The 15,227-nt window shown below is 31.9% G+C and overlaps 1 protein-coding gene across 2 annotated transcripts in view; it reads right to left on the reverse strand.

The window, feature by feature from the left end:
* Nucleotides 1–529: 529 nt before the first annotated feature.
* The window catches only part of LOC134680991 (uncharacterized), a 31,554-nt gene continuing 16,856 nt past the window's right edge, over nt 530–15,227 (reverse strand). Inside the window, exons 5-7 of one of the 2 annotated variants that reach the window (XM_063540319.1) lie at nt 11,435–14,839; nt 3,439–7,935; nt 530–834 (exon numbers count right to left, since the gene is read on the reverse strand). In XM_063540319.1, coding sequence (XP_063396389.1) covers nt 763–834; nt 3,439–7,935; nt 11,435–14,839 — 7,974 coding nt within the window. In that variant the 3' untranslated portion in view covers nt 530–762. Of the gene's footprint in view, nt 835–3,410; nt 7,936–11,434; nt 14,840–15,227 lie in introns of both variants that reach the window. The other variant, XM_063540318.1, reaches the window with a different exon arrangement.

Below are 15,227 nucleotides of genomic sequence, written 5' to 3' on the forward strand. Positions count from 1 at the left end.
ATTACAATAAACTGTTAGATATAGGCTTTTCGTACGAAAGGATGAAAAATGATTTGCATGGCGGGAGATAGTTTCATAACAAGAGACGCTTACCTTATTCTACATTCAGAGTCCCTCAGCTTTAGTTTGTTACCTTAGCTTGCCTCTTCCCTTATTGAAATTTCGTGCGATTATAATACAAGTAGAAGGTTTAGCTAGCTAGACAACCTGGCAAAATGCACTATTCTTTTTACAAAAGAGAATGCCTGTACCAAGTCAGGAATATGACAGTTGTTATCCATTCGTTTGATGTGTTTAAGTCTTCGATTTTGCCATTTGCTTAGGAACTATCAGTTTAGAATTTTCCTTGAAGTTTGGTATTTTTGATATTTTACTTTTTTCTACTCGATTAATGCGGTTTTAACATCGGTAAACTACTATATGCCAAACTTATGTTCTACTTTAACAAAAGACAAATAATAAGTATACATGTGTTTAAATAACGAATAAGTAAATAAATAAATAAATAAATAAATAAATACAACACATGTTATGTGTGATCATATTCTACAACATTATGTATGACTGATCAGTTAAATCAGACAAAGACTTTTATTTTGTTTATAGTTTTTTTCTAATGTTAATCTTAAAGAAATGTTTTGATTGGTCAATATAATAGTTCTACAATTTTCCATGTTTGGTTTATTTTCTACTCGTCTGGGCAAGGTGCCAGCCAACATGGTCGTCTTTCTACATGAATAAGTTCATTACATTCGTCTTCTTTTAGACACTGCTGCCTCCTTTCCGACTTACCGACACCACAGGTTGAACTGCATGGGCCCCATGCCGAATGATCTGGATAAAAAAATAAAATCAGGCAAAGATGTACAGATAGCTCACATTCAAAACAGAAAAAAAGCAGAATTGTACTATATTATAAATAAAGGAGCAACGTTTATCTTCAAGTAGGTGGTTATGACTTTTTGTCTGAGCACGAACTTTTTCTTTTCTTTTTGGCGCTGTCAATCAAATTATTATTATTAAAATTTTACACTTTAAGTTTTGGAGGAAAGCTGGATTTAGAATTTTTGTTTTTGTTATCTGCTTGACCGCAACATTTTTTTGCAATGAAATTACGGATCAGAATATATTTTTAGGAAAATACCACAACACCACTTGTTGTTAAATTGTCTTTCGATGAGGTAGTAGTGTAAAGTAAAATCACAAAAAATACTGAACTCAGAGGAAAATCAAATCGGAAAGTCCATAATCAAATGGAAAAAATGCAGGAAGCACTTAAAAAAAATGAAAATAAAATACACTTGATCCTTGTCCCGAAATTAGAATTGGTCGTTCCATACCAGTCGGAAACCAGGTTGAAATAGAACAAAATAATCGAAGCTCTTTGTTAGAGAAGGCGATAAATGTTTACTGTATTGTTTACTATAGTGACAAAATTTTTAAAAGTTCATAGAAACAAACAAAATTGCAATTTTCTTCTCAATTACGAGGTGTTTAATTTTGAAAAACACCGTTTGAATAGGTTTTTAATTTATCTAGTACATAGTTAAGCAGAACAATTAGATATCAGGTCGACGACATGGGTATCTTTCAAGTTGGATGAAGAAAATGCATAACCTCCAATTTTTTTGAAAAAAATACCACGGACGGAAAACAAAACAATCTATTAGTTCAGTAATTTTCGTGTCTGCCCTTCCATTATGTGACTGAAGAAAAATTCAAAAAATGGGTAACCATTGTACCGAAAAGAGAAAATCGAGTGCACCTTTTTATGTTAGGGCGTGTTTGAGTTTAGTTTTTTGTCTTGATATCGTACAAAGTAAGAATATCTCATACATCTCTCGCTTCAAATTCTATCATTTTTATATATTAAAGCTACAGGTTGACTTTTTAACACACAGAAAAATCACAGTACTAAAAGATGAAATATATGGGTTAGAGTCTTCATACAATAAAAAAATCTAGTCTGCCCTTCCACGAAATATTTAATTAGAATTTTTTTAAATGTTTATGAATTTTCGAAAATTCCACCTGACAACCGACCAGATAATAGGTTTAATTTTAATCAATGCAGACAAGATTATTAACAGATGTTCATTAGCTAGTTGATACATTTGTCTTTTTAAAATACAACTGACATATAAGGATCGTAATGGTGCAATGTGGATAAATTTATCGGTTTCCAAGAGCAAAATTGGTAGCGTGTCATTCCTACAATGGCTTCCATTTCTACGATTGTGAAAATGAACTGGCATAATGGGGAGATAATTTTGACGATATATTTCATTGGCACGCATGGTATGATCATGGTATGGTAAGCTTCATCGAGAACCAAATTAAAATCTGTTCATGTTTTCACTAATTGCATGACGTCATACATTCTTGATATAATTTTAGTGCAATTTTTTTTTGAGGTATCAGTAATATAAAAAGTAACGTTTTTCAATTTTTCTGCAGATTGTTACTGTAAAATATCAATTTCTGGTCAGCCTATGAAGATTTTTTCGAGTGAGCGCAGCCAAATAATGTGTTCAAATATGCTTTATACTTTGACGAGCAACTTGAATATTACAATATCAATATTTATTATATATCGGTTAAGAATTAGCTTCTCTTATTGGATAACTAAGGGTAACATGACATTCTTTTTTCTTCATTAATAATTGCCATCGATATTTACACTTTGTCTAAACAACAACGACAAAATTTGTTCGAGCTCGATGGTATCTAACATCCGGCACAATGACGGAACATCAATAGACAGGTTTCTCCTTATTTTCTTATTTTTTTTATGATATCAAAGAATGCATCTATACATATCCAACTAATTTATATTGTGATATGCAATATTTTCTACAACCGTTCTATATTAACGGAGAAATAAGTAAAAACCCGTCGTTAAAGGACTTTTAAATGTTTTAAAATGTACGGTGGGGCGTGGTTCATCAGTTAAACAAATTATTTTCCTGTCTTTAGGTTTATATTGAAGTTATTGATCATTAAAATTAATTTTTTTCCCAAATTTTAAATTATCAAAGCACTTTATTTTGTATTGATAAGTATGGCGTTCCTTATCACTTAACTAGTATATATTTGTTTAGGGGCCAGCTTAAGGACGCCTCCGGGTGCGGGAATTTCTCGTTGCATTGAAGACCTGTTGGTGACCTTCTGCTGTTGTCTGCTCTATGGTTGGGTTGTTGTCTCTTTGGCACATTCCCCATTTCCATTCTCAATTTTATTGAGTTAGTTATATACAATTAAAATACAAGAAAGAAACAATTATTACGTGTAAGTCTTGTATCAATTTGTAAGAAAAGGGTTGAACACTTGGTCTTAACATGAATATTGCCTTTGAAACCGAATATAAAGAATCACGACTCATTTTTATCATCTTTTTGCCTATAAAATACCTGATTTATTTGAAGTAAGCTGACTTACGTCTTCAGTATTTCTGTCATTGCCAATGGCTGCTGGTGATACTTCTAATTCTGATTGTTCCAATTCTATAATGAGTAACTTGGCTTTAATGTATTCTTCCTTCATTATGTAGTTTAATATTGAGTCAACCTTTTTCCTTAAAACTTTCGATAGGTGGCTTAGTTCCCTTTTTACTTTTTTAATTAAAGCGTTTGCCCTTTTTTTTTGCATCTTCTCTTCCAAAGCTATAATAGATGATAAACTAGATGCTATCCTTTCAGGCCAGTTTAATCCTACCGGTCTTTTCTCCTTTCCATTCGTTTGTGTATTTTTCTCTTTTAAAATTCTTCTCATCTTTGGTTTTCTTTTCAAATGTTTGTTATTTTTGGGAGAATTTGCCTTCCCAGAAGCCAATGCAGTTGATTTTGATATCTTTGGTGCCTTTTTATTTCGAATTTCTATTTTACTTTCTAATTTTGACTGTTTGATTTTTTCTTTAGGTACTTTTAATTTTGATCTCTTTGAATCCTTTGCATGTTGACCTCCCTTTCCTTTTTCTGGTTCTGAAACTTTATTCTTGTGTTTTGTTACTTCAGTTGATTTTGATGACTTTTTATTTTGACTGCCCGTTTCATTTTCAATTTTTGCTTTTTCAATTTTATTTTTGGCCATCTTAATTGATTTGAGTCTTTTTGAAGCTTTTTTGTTTTTATTTTCCGTTTCATTTTCTAATTTTGATTGATTATTTTTCTCTTTGAGCACTTCATTTGAAATTAATCTCTTTGACGCCTTTTTATGTTGACCTCCGGGTCTTTTTCCTCGTTCTACAATTTTAGTTTTATGTTCTGTTGCTCCAGTTGATTTCAAACTCTTAGAAGCCTTTTTATTTTGACTTCTCGTTTCATTTTTTAATGTTTTAGCTTTATTATTATCTTTGGACATCGCTGTAGATTTTAGTTTTCTTGGTGCTTTTTTATCACTTCCCGTTTCATTTTTAATGTTTGGAATTTTATTCTGTTCTTTTGTCACTTTGTTTGATTTTACTGTCTTTGAAGCCTTTCTATTTAAACTTTCCGTTTCAGTTTTTAATTTCGCATTTTTGTTTCTCTGTTTGGTCTGTTTAGTTGATATCAATCTTCTTGGTGCTTTTTTGTTTTGAACTCCCGTTTCATTTTCCATTTTCGCTTTTTTATTTTTCCCTTTCATCTGTTTACGACTAACCGACTTTTTTCCATGTATACTAATGTTATCTAACGTTTCAAACTCTCGTTCAACCTGCAACTTCAAAATAAGATGTCTTGCTCGAAAGAAATTTTTCTCTTCAATGGCTTGAATAACTGCACCAATTTTCCCTTGCAGATCTTTTGGATAAGTTTTGACTTTTTTTCTTTCTGCATTTATAGCTGTTTTAGCATTTTCATAGTTTTTACTTTCCTGCATCGAAGTTATTGAAGTAAGTTCCGAAATTGTTCGATCTATAGGATCAATACGCTCACTAATTTGTGACTTCTGCAAATGTTGTGTACTAGATGACTGTATAATTTTAGGATTTGTCATATTTTTTTGACTCCCTGATTTTGATAAGTGTTTGTTGTCTTTTATGTGTTTTCCTGTTCCCTCTTTGGTTTCAATTGATGCTTTTTTATTTCGACTTCCGGTTTCATTTTCTATTTTCGAATCTTTATTATGCTTTTCTCTAGCTATCAATGCCCTGTATCTATTTGTCTCATTTTTTCTATGTTCTTGACTTCCTGATCTTGAAAGATTTTGGTTGTCTTTTGTCTGTTTTTTCTTTCCGTCTTTGGTAAGTACGTCTTTAGTTGATATATTTTTTTTACGACTTCCTGTTGCATGTTCTATTTTTGTATTTCTAATACGTTTTCCCTTGTCTATCAATGCTCTGTGTCTATTGCTCTCATATTTTCTATTTTCTTTACTCTGTTTGCCTTCACCAATAGGGATTTTTTCTCGTTTATGCTGCACGCTTTGCTTCCCTTGCAGTAATCTTCTATCGTGTCTGTTTGTTAATTCTAATTTATAGTTACCCGTAGAATTCTTTAGAGGGTTAAGTTTTTTCCCAGATAGAAAAATATTGAACTTTGGCCTGATTATAAGTGTTATGTTACCAGGGAGTTTCTGATACAAATCAAGGTTATTTCTGTTGTGGTTCGAGCTTGCTTCCAATTTGTATGGACTGTCGTGTTTTCTGTGGTAAATTGATCCCAACTTCTTAGGTCTAGCAAACATTTTATGTTGACTGTCGTTCTTACTGTGGTGCGAGCTTGATATCGACTTGTATGGTATAGCAGAGGAATTACTTAGTTTCTTTATCTTCATGGTTCCATTGTGTTTTGTAATAAATGTATGTTTAGCTTTCCCTGATTTAGAATAAACTCTTCCTTTTATAGGTTTTCCAGACTTCATACCTTGCTGCTTTAACCTATTTGGAAAATTGTCCAACAAATATGAAGCTTTTTTGACTTCGTCATTTACAATGTTTTTCAGAATTTTGAATACAACAAATCTATATTCCGGATCCGGATGATGTTTTGCGATTTTTACTTCAGACATTGTCAGCTTATCAGCAATACGGTTATGGAATTTATCACCTAATGATTTAAGTTGCAATATTCGGCGAAGTCTTGATACAGTATCCGATTTCCGTCGCACCATCGATCTTCTTCTCCTGCTCTTATTATGATCTTCCTCTTTTTCAAATGATGGCAGGGTTTTAAGTTTTAACAGTTTAATTACACTCATCGCTTCTTTAATTTTTTTCTTTTTTAAAAGATCTAAAATAACTGAGATTGATTTGTGATTTTTAAATGTGGGATGTTTTTTCTGAAAATTTTCTAAATGATGGCTTGTTGACGAAATGGATTTGGCCCTATCTAATCGACCAATCATGTCCTCTAGAAGTACTAAGCTATACATGGTGTACATCCTGTCTTTTTCATTGATTGGCCCATTAACTACATTATGTAGACTTTTGTTCTGAATTCTCTTTTTTGCACCCTCTAGTTTCGTATATAGTATTTTAGCTGCTACAGCCGCTCTACTGCACTGCTTATTTTTTAATAATAACATTATATGTTCTACCATTTTTATATTATGAGCAAGAAAGCTGTCAGTGTCATGTATTTCATTTTCAGACTTGTGAATACTTGAGTTGTTGATTGTGTGCTCATGACTTATTTCCGGCACGGTGTTCAAAAGTTTTTCAAATAAAGCTGTTATCATGTCAATGGCTTTGTTTCTATTGCTGAATATAATCGTAAGAATATCTATTAACTCTTTTTTGTTTTTCAGATTTGCTGCAGGAATGTTCATTATTTTATCATAATCGCGAGAGACCATTTCTCTAACGCAGTTCCAAAAGTGCCACATCTTGTAGTTTACATAATCTTTAAATCTTGCTAAAAACCATGCGGTCCACAAGTCGCTGTCCCGTGCAACTAAGCTTTCAATTAACTGATCAGCCTGTGTGGTTTTATTATTTTGAAGATGATCTAAAATATTTTTCATTTCTTTTTGGAATCGTGCATCTCCACTCGATTCGAACATTAATCTTTCATGTGCTATCAAGCGCTTAGCATTAAGATACGATCGTTTTGCTCTCAGCTCTTGTATAATATATTTAAGTCGACCAGGTGTGTTTAAGTAAGTTATTCTTTGAGTCAAACTTGTCTGATGCGTTGTTGAGCTTCCTGCAGCTTGAATATGCGAATTACTGTTCTTGGTTCTATTTTTGTTGAATTTCTTCACTATATTCCGATACAACAAACTAGTTAATGCAGTTGCATGACTACATTTGTTCTTTTCTAATAAGTAAATAATACTCTCAATCAACTTTCCGTTTTCTGTTTTGTCATACCTTGTAAGAAAGTCGTTATTCACCTTGTTCTGGTTGTTTTCAGTCGGCATGTTCCTCGTATTCCAGCTATGTGGAACCGTATAATCATTTATCTTTTTATGTATAGTACCAGTCGGCATGTTCCTTGTATTCCCGTGATGTGGAACCGTATGAGCATTTATCTTTTTCTGTATTGTTTCAGTCGGCATGTTCCTTGTATTCCCGTTATGTGGATTCGTATGATCATTTATCTTTTTATGTATTGTACCAGTCGGCATGTTCCTTGTATTCCCGTTATGTGGATCCGTATGATCATTTATCTTTTTCTGTGTTGTTTCAGTCGGCATGTTCCTTGTATTCCAGTCATGTGGAACCGCATGATCATTTATCTTTTTGTGTATTGTACCAGTCGGCATGTGCTTGTTCTGCCATTCATGTGGATCATTTTTATTTGGCATTTTGTTATGTAAAGCAGTTTTAGCTTGATGAGACCAATTCATGGATCTCTTTAGTCGTCGGTAATGTTTGTTATGTCTTCTCATTTTTCTAGGTTCCTTTGGTTGAACTCTTTCATCCTTATATGTGATATTATGTTCTATTATGCTTTTACTTTTCTGGTTGCCTTGTAAATGATTTTCATCTCCTTGTCGTCGATTTGTTAAACCCTGGAAAACATTAAATGTGAAGAATTGGTAATATAATCGAATATAGGGCCAAATAAGAAAAATATGTGTGTTTCCTTTCGACCTTATATCTATCGTTTTAAAGCTAAAAAAAGCCTACCCTAAAAAAAAATGTTTGTTATTTTTCAATAAGCACTGTTAAGGTCAGAATGTCGCTTACTGAATGTTAAACAAAATAGTCATTTTAAGATATAGTATTAGGAAACATATATATTATTTTGTTTGGCCTCAATTACTAATTGGAGCAATTTAATGTAATTAATCTTTTTCATGTACGCAAGACGCGTGTCATTCTACAAAAATTCTCTTAGCGACGCTCGAATCATTTAGAGAAATAGTCAAAATAAAGTACGAAGTTGAAGAGAACTGCAAACCCAAAATTGAAATTTTCGAAAAGTTTTGCCAAATATGTTATGGTTGATGTTGCTACCTTAAGCGTAACATGCTGAGATAACATGTTTCTTTCCTTCTCAAACTAGTTCATACGCATATACAAAATTTAGTCCTGGTATCTATGATGAGTTTATTATTCATAACCAGTGTTATTTGTAAATGTTTGTATAACACAGGAATTCTCCCCTACAAACTATACCGAAGAGTTTTATTTTAACCTAGCTTTGTCGCTGTTCGGCCTCTTCTTTTTTTAAATTCAAGAGCAAATTACATCCCGAAAGTGGAAACATGCTGATCAATATGATATTTTATACCTTCTGCGAGTCATTTACATTGAAGAGATTCTATTCATAATATGCCTTCAGGTCAGAATTCTGCACTATCTTTTAACATCGTCGGTAATGTTTCGATTAAATTTTTGTTGGAAATAACTTGACTTATTAGATATGTATAAAGTACAATACCAAGGAATATAAAGACAAAAGACACTAAAATTAACTAAGTCTAAGAATGTTCTTTCCCAGGAATAGATAAAATTACATGGCTATACTTGGCAGAACCTTTCAGAATTTTGAGTCCTGAATGCTCCTCAACATCGAACTTTATTTGGTCTTTTCAACTCGAGCGTCACTGATGATTCTTCTGTAAACGGTGCGCGCGTTTGGCTTAAGTTCATTGACTGAGTGACGCGCCAAGGGTACTCGCAAATTACCAAATACTAGTTAAACGCTTAACAACTAATAAATAATTCCAGACTAAAGAACAAACTACACGACTACCAACACATTTTGTGATAAGGGTTTACAAATAGTTTCAGACACCCATAACCTTCTCAGCTTCTGCAATGTCAAAATATACAAATAAAATTTAAAACATCACTACAAATATGGGTATGTAGCGAATTATTATGGTAAAACACTCACCACAAAGAGACCTCCCAAAAAAATAACAATATTCCGGAAAGGAAAATACATTTAAGACTTACTTTACAATATTTATTCGAAATTTGCATATTTCATTTATCAATTCATTTGTATAGGTTTTGAAGTTTTTCCATTAAACAAAGTCTTAATATGATAAAAGTTATGTGAAAAGCACAATTATTTGCTATAAAATCTCATAAAACTTTTCTTGTTAATACAAATGCTAATAGAAAAAGTTTTATAGTTATATGTTTTTTATGATTTTTATATAATATTGAGAAGTACGTAGTCCACTGCAAAAGAAAAGAAATAGGGATTCAAAAGCCCGTTTTATCCTAGAAATAGAAAAAATAAAGTTACAGTAGTATACCGCTATATAACAAGTTTATATATATGTACCGGTTCATAAATTGACGACTAGTGCTAAGTGCTTCTTTATATCTAATCTTCAGAGTTTATTAACTACTACCATGTAGTTCCAGACTTTTAATTTTAACTTTTAAATAAAGTAACTTGTGATGTTAAAACAGCAAGTTCCTGTTTTACTTATATGTTCATGAGGGGAAAGAAAACTCAACTTTATTGTGCACAAACAAAATAATTTAAAAAAATCATAATCACAAATCTTATATTACTTCAAGAGAAATAAAAAAAAAAAAAAAAAAAAAATCATTAATAATAATCAAAGTATCATCATTATTATCATTATAGTTAAAATTACGATGATTATAATTTAGAACGCCAGACGCGCGTTTCGTCTACATAAGACTCATCAGTGACGCTCATATCAAAATAGTTATAAAGCCAAAAAAATACAAAATTGAAGTGCATTGAGAATCCAAAATTCCAAAAAGTTGTGCCAAATACGGATAAGTTAATCTATGCCTGGGATAAGAAAATCCTTAGTTTTTCGAAAAATTTAAAGTTTTGTAAACAGGAAAGCAGCAGGTTTGGTAAGAGCCTCAAATTTCAGATTCATCTGACGAAAGATTTTGACCACTTTTTAAACACTTAAGTGTTTATTTTATTTGAATCAATTACTTTACGTGAAAGATTTTAACTGTTTTAGTCATTAAACACGCACCGATTCAAGCTGAAATATGAAAAATCTACCGAATATGCCGAAAAATGTCACTTTTCAGATGTTTTTTTGTCAAAAATGAAAGTGGCCGCATCAGTGTTCATCCTCAACCTTTATATATGTTACGTATTATCGTAAAATACAACTTACATTTCAATAGTACACGAAAACCGTCTAAAATTTAACTAAAATGCTAGAATTTAGAAGATTTCAGTAATTTAGCATGATTTAATGGTACTAGTACCCGATATATGTGCACTGTATTGTCAAAAACATCCTATATTTATGTAGCAGAGGCATTTTACTTTCCAAAAAATAACTAAAAGTTTACATTTTAACATTTTTGTAAAACTGCTATATTTTTGGGCCAAAAAGGGGTCTTACTAGACCTACTCCTTTATAAAAATGACCACGTAATTGATATTCATGTCAACACCGAATTTTTATGATTATTATCAGTAATACTATTCAAACATGTGCTACATCCTTAATAAGCATCCGAAAGTTCTTAATTTTGACAAGTGCTTTTGTAAGCTTATTAACTTGTCATCATACTTTTTGGTAATATTGAGTGTATTACTCTTTGGTGATGAATTAGGATTTGTTTTTGCCATGAACGCACACCTACAGATGTTGTAGAAACATATGTATTTCACAGTCTCGTTCCCATCTATGTAAATCAACTTTCTACGCTTTACAAAAGCTTATTTTTCATGTATAAATAACATGTTTAAAAGACTTTCCAGTGACGATCGAATACAAAAAGGTAAAGGTAAAATAAATAATAAAAATTGAAGAGCATTTTGAATGAGGAACCGAAATTACAAAAATGTTTTGTCAAACACAGTCAAATAGTAATATCAAAGGTATCAGGATTATTATGTAATACGCCAGACGCTCGTTTCGTCTACATAAGACTCTATCAGTGACGCCAAACAAGTGCAAAGTTGAAGAGCTTAGAGGACCAAAATTTCTAAAAGCAAGCTATTACTGGGTTGAAAATCATTAACATTTCGAAAAGTTCAAAGCTTTGTAAACAGTTAATGGTATCAGTAAACTTATACATTGTAGTAGCCTGACTTACGTCTATAGTGTTTCTGTCATTTCTGCTGTTTGTAGGCGATTCTTCTGGATGTTCCAACTCTATCACAAGTAATTTAGCTTGAATGTATTCTCCCTCCAGTATGTACTTTAAAATTGAGTCAATCTTCTTTCTAACAACATTTGAAAATCCTTGCATTTTCCCTCTTACTGTTTTTATTAATTCGTTTGCTCTTTTGGTTTGCTTGTTCTCTTTTAAAGTTATAATAGATGATAATATAGAAACCATCCTTTCTAGAGGGTTTTCTTCTTCCGGTCTTTGATGATTTTGTTGTCTTTTTTCATTTCCAACCGTAACCTTACTTTTCCAACTTATTTGCATATTTGGTTTTCCTTTCACGTGTTTGTTTTTTGTTGGAACATTACCCACTCGAGAGGTCATTTTAATTGACTTTGATATCTTTGGTGCCTTTTTATTTTTTGTTGGAACATTACCTACTCGAGAGGTCATTTCAATTGACTTTGATATCTTTTTATTTTTTGTCGGAACATTGCCAACTCGAGAAGTCATTTCAATTGACTTTGATATTTTTGGTGCCTTTTTATTTTGACTTCCCGTTTTCGTTTCATTTTCTATTTCGGCAATTATATTTTTTTCTTTAGCCAATTTATTTGAATTTAATTTCCTTGGTGCTTTTTTATTTTGACCTCCCGTTTCATTTTCTATTTCTGAAATTGTTTGTTTCTCTTCAGCCAGTTTATTTGAATTTAATTTCCTTGGTGCTTTTTTCTTTTGACTTTCAGTTTCATTTTCTATTATTGAAATTTTATCTTTCTCTTCAACCAATTTATTTGACTTTAATTTCCTTGTTGCCTTTTTATTTTTACTTTCAGTATCTTTTTCTATTTTTTCTTTATTTCTAGTCGGTGATAAACTTTTTCTTGTCTGTTTAAAATTAGGAGTATACTTTCCTTTCCTAGAATAAAAGTTTTCTAACGTTTGTAACTCTCTTTCAACCTCTAATTGCAAAATAAGGTGTTTTGCTTTAAAGTAACTTTTCTCTTCAACTGCTTGAAGAATCGCACTAATTTTTGTTTGAAGATCTTTTTGTAAACTTTTAACTGTTTGTCTCTCTGCTTCTATAGCTGCATTTGCATTTTCATATTGTTTGCTTTCGTGCATCAGAGTTATTGGTGTGAGTTTAGAAATGGTTTGATCTATATCTATTGGAGTTCTTGATGCTGACATTTTTTTATTTTTATTTAGATGCTGGTTATGTGTATTTACATATATTTTTCGACTTTTCCCTTTGGTGTTTTCGGTTGGTTGTAATCTCCTAGGTAATTTTTTATTTTGACTTCCCTTTTCATTTTCTTCTTTTTCCATATCTGTCAATTTCCTGTAGCTATTTGTCAGGTACCTCCAATTGTCTTGCCACTGTCTAACTTCTTTGGAATCATTTATTTCGTTTTTATTCGGCAATACCTGCCGTCCTTGCCATGATTTGTTATCGTGCCTGTTTGTTAATTTCTCTGTATTACTGCCTCCTATATTCTTCGTGGATTTGTCTTTTTCTCCAAATAAATTAATATTGATATTCTGCTTGAATGTAAGAGTTATGTTACTTGGGAACGTACGGTTTAATTCCAGGTTATTGTTGTTGTGGTTCGAGCTTGAAAATGGCTCAATCGTTCCATTGCGTTGCTTGTTAAATAAATGATTATTTGTACTTGATTTAGAATGTTTTGTTATTTTCATACCTTTTGGATTTAACCAATTTGAGAAATCGTCTAACAAATATGAAGCTCTTTTGTCTTCCTCATTTACAATATTTTTCAGAATTTTTAATACAACGTATCTATATTTTGGATCCGGATGAAGTTTTGTAATTCTTAATTCAGACTTTGTAAGCTTATCAGCTAAACGGTTTAATCTATCCACACCAAATGATTTAAGCAACAATATGCGGCGGAGTATTGATACAGTATCCGATTGCGGTACCGTCGATCTTCTTTTCCTATTATTTTCAACGGACGGCAGTGTTTTTTGCCGCAACAGCTTTATTAACCCCAGCGCTTTTGTAACCAATTTCTCTTTTAAAAGATGTAAAATACCTCTTACAGGACCATTATTTTTAAATGTGTGATGTTTTTTCAGAAATTCTTCTAAATGATGACTTGATGACGATATTGATCGACCCTTTTCTAATTGATCAACCATATCCTCAAGATATATTAAGCTATACAACGTCTTCTCCTTGTTATATGCTTGCTCATTGTCCATCGGTACATTATTTCCCTTTATTAGATTCTGTTTTGGCGAAGTGGGCATGTTATTAGTTCTGCCATTCGAATCCTTCAGTGTCTTATATACAACTTTCGTTTGTACATTGTGTCTCGGTACATTATTTCCCCTTATTAGATTCTGTTTTGGCGAAGTGGGCATGTTATAAATTCTGCCTTTTGAATCCTTCAGTTTCTTATATAAAATTTTCATTTGTACAGTCGCCTTGTTGCACTCATTGTTTTTCAAAAGATTCATAATATTTATTAACAGTTCAATGTTTTGAGCAAGAAAGCTGTCGGTATGCAGTGTATCCACATGAGAATCATTAATTGTACTGTGCAATGCAAGTAGTTTAAATAGATCTGTTATCATGGCATGAGCTTTAGTTTCGTTGTCGATCACTTTTAGAATCTCTAATAACTCCTGTTTGTGATGCAGATTTTCCTCCTTCATGCTATCTATTTTTTCATAATCCATCGAAGCCAGTTTATCATAAAATGGGCCCATGTTCTTTTTCTTGTAACCTTTTACATATTCAATAAATTTTGATAAAAACCATGTCGTCCTTAGGTCACGGTAGTGCGAAAATAAACTTTCAATCTCTTTAATTGCCTTTCCAGTGTCTTGTAAGGTCTTTTTCTCTAGATCATTTAAAATAACTAACATGTGTTTTCTGAAAAACTCATCTTTCAAATGGTTCGTATGATTTCTTTCATGTTTAATCTGTTCATCAATATGAGTAACAGGCATAGGTTTTGTGTAGTAAATTTCTGATATAATATGTTGAAGTCGAAGAGGTGTGGTCAAGTAAACTGTCTTTTCCGACAAACTAAACATATCTCTAAATCTTTTCATTCGTCGTTGATGTTTTTGGTTGGCTTGAAAATGGTTAAAGATTTCATCTTCTAACTGCACTACTGTAGACCTTCTTTTCTTATATCCATATTTTTGGGTCAGATTTGGATTTGTAAATTTGTTGTTTTTATTATTGTCCACTTTCTGAACTACTTTCTTATACAACAGATCAACCAATTTACTTGCTTTACTACATTTGTTATTTTCTAAGAAATAGATAATGCTTGTAATCAATTTTTCGCTACCATGTGTTTCATAAACCTTAAGAAAGCCGTTTCCTTCCTCTGTCTGTGCTGTTTTTATCCTCTGGAAAACATCAAATGAGAAGCATTTGTTATAATTGATATATTTTACCAAACAATTATCAATGATTCAGATAGAAAACTAGATGAAGGCTGACCACTACTCTGTTTCACAATAACAAGCTCTTTAAAAATACTGTAATAAAGTGATAGTATATTGATCAAGGATTTAAAAGGGCATACACCATCATTTAACAGTCCGTGTGCTTGTTTTCGAGATATAAACCTTTTAAAATTTGACAGGAAATGATTCTCTCTAGATTGTCCAAAAGCAAGAAATAGCATGTGAAGAAAATCTGTATTTAAGTGATAAATGAATTACTCCGCAGTTTTTACTTCCTTTTTTTATGATGTGAACATTTCATAGTGTTGCTGGGGTTATAACTAGAATG

This window comes from Mytilus trossulus, chromosome 8 (assembly GCF_036588685.1).
Source record: "Mytilus trossulus isolate FHL-02 chromosome 8, PNRI_Mtr1.1.1.hap1, whole genome shotgun sequence".
Lineage (NCBI taxonomy): Eukaryota > Metazoa > Mollusca > Bivalvia > Mytilida > Mytilidae > Mytilus > Mytilus trossulus.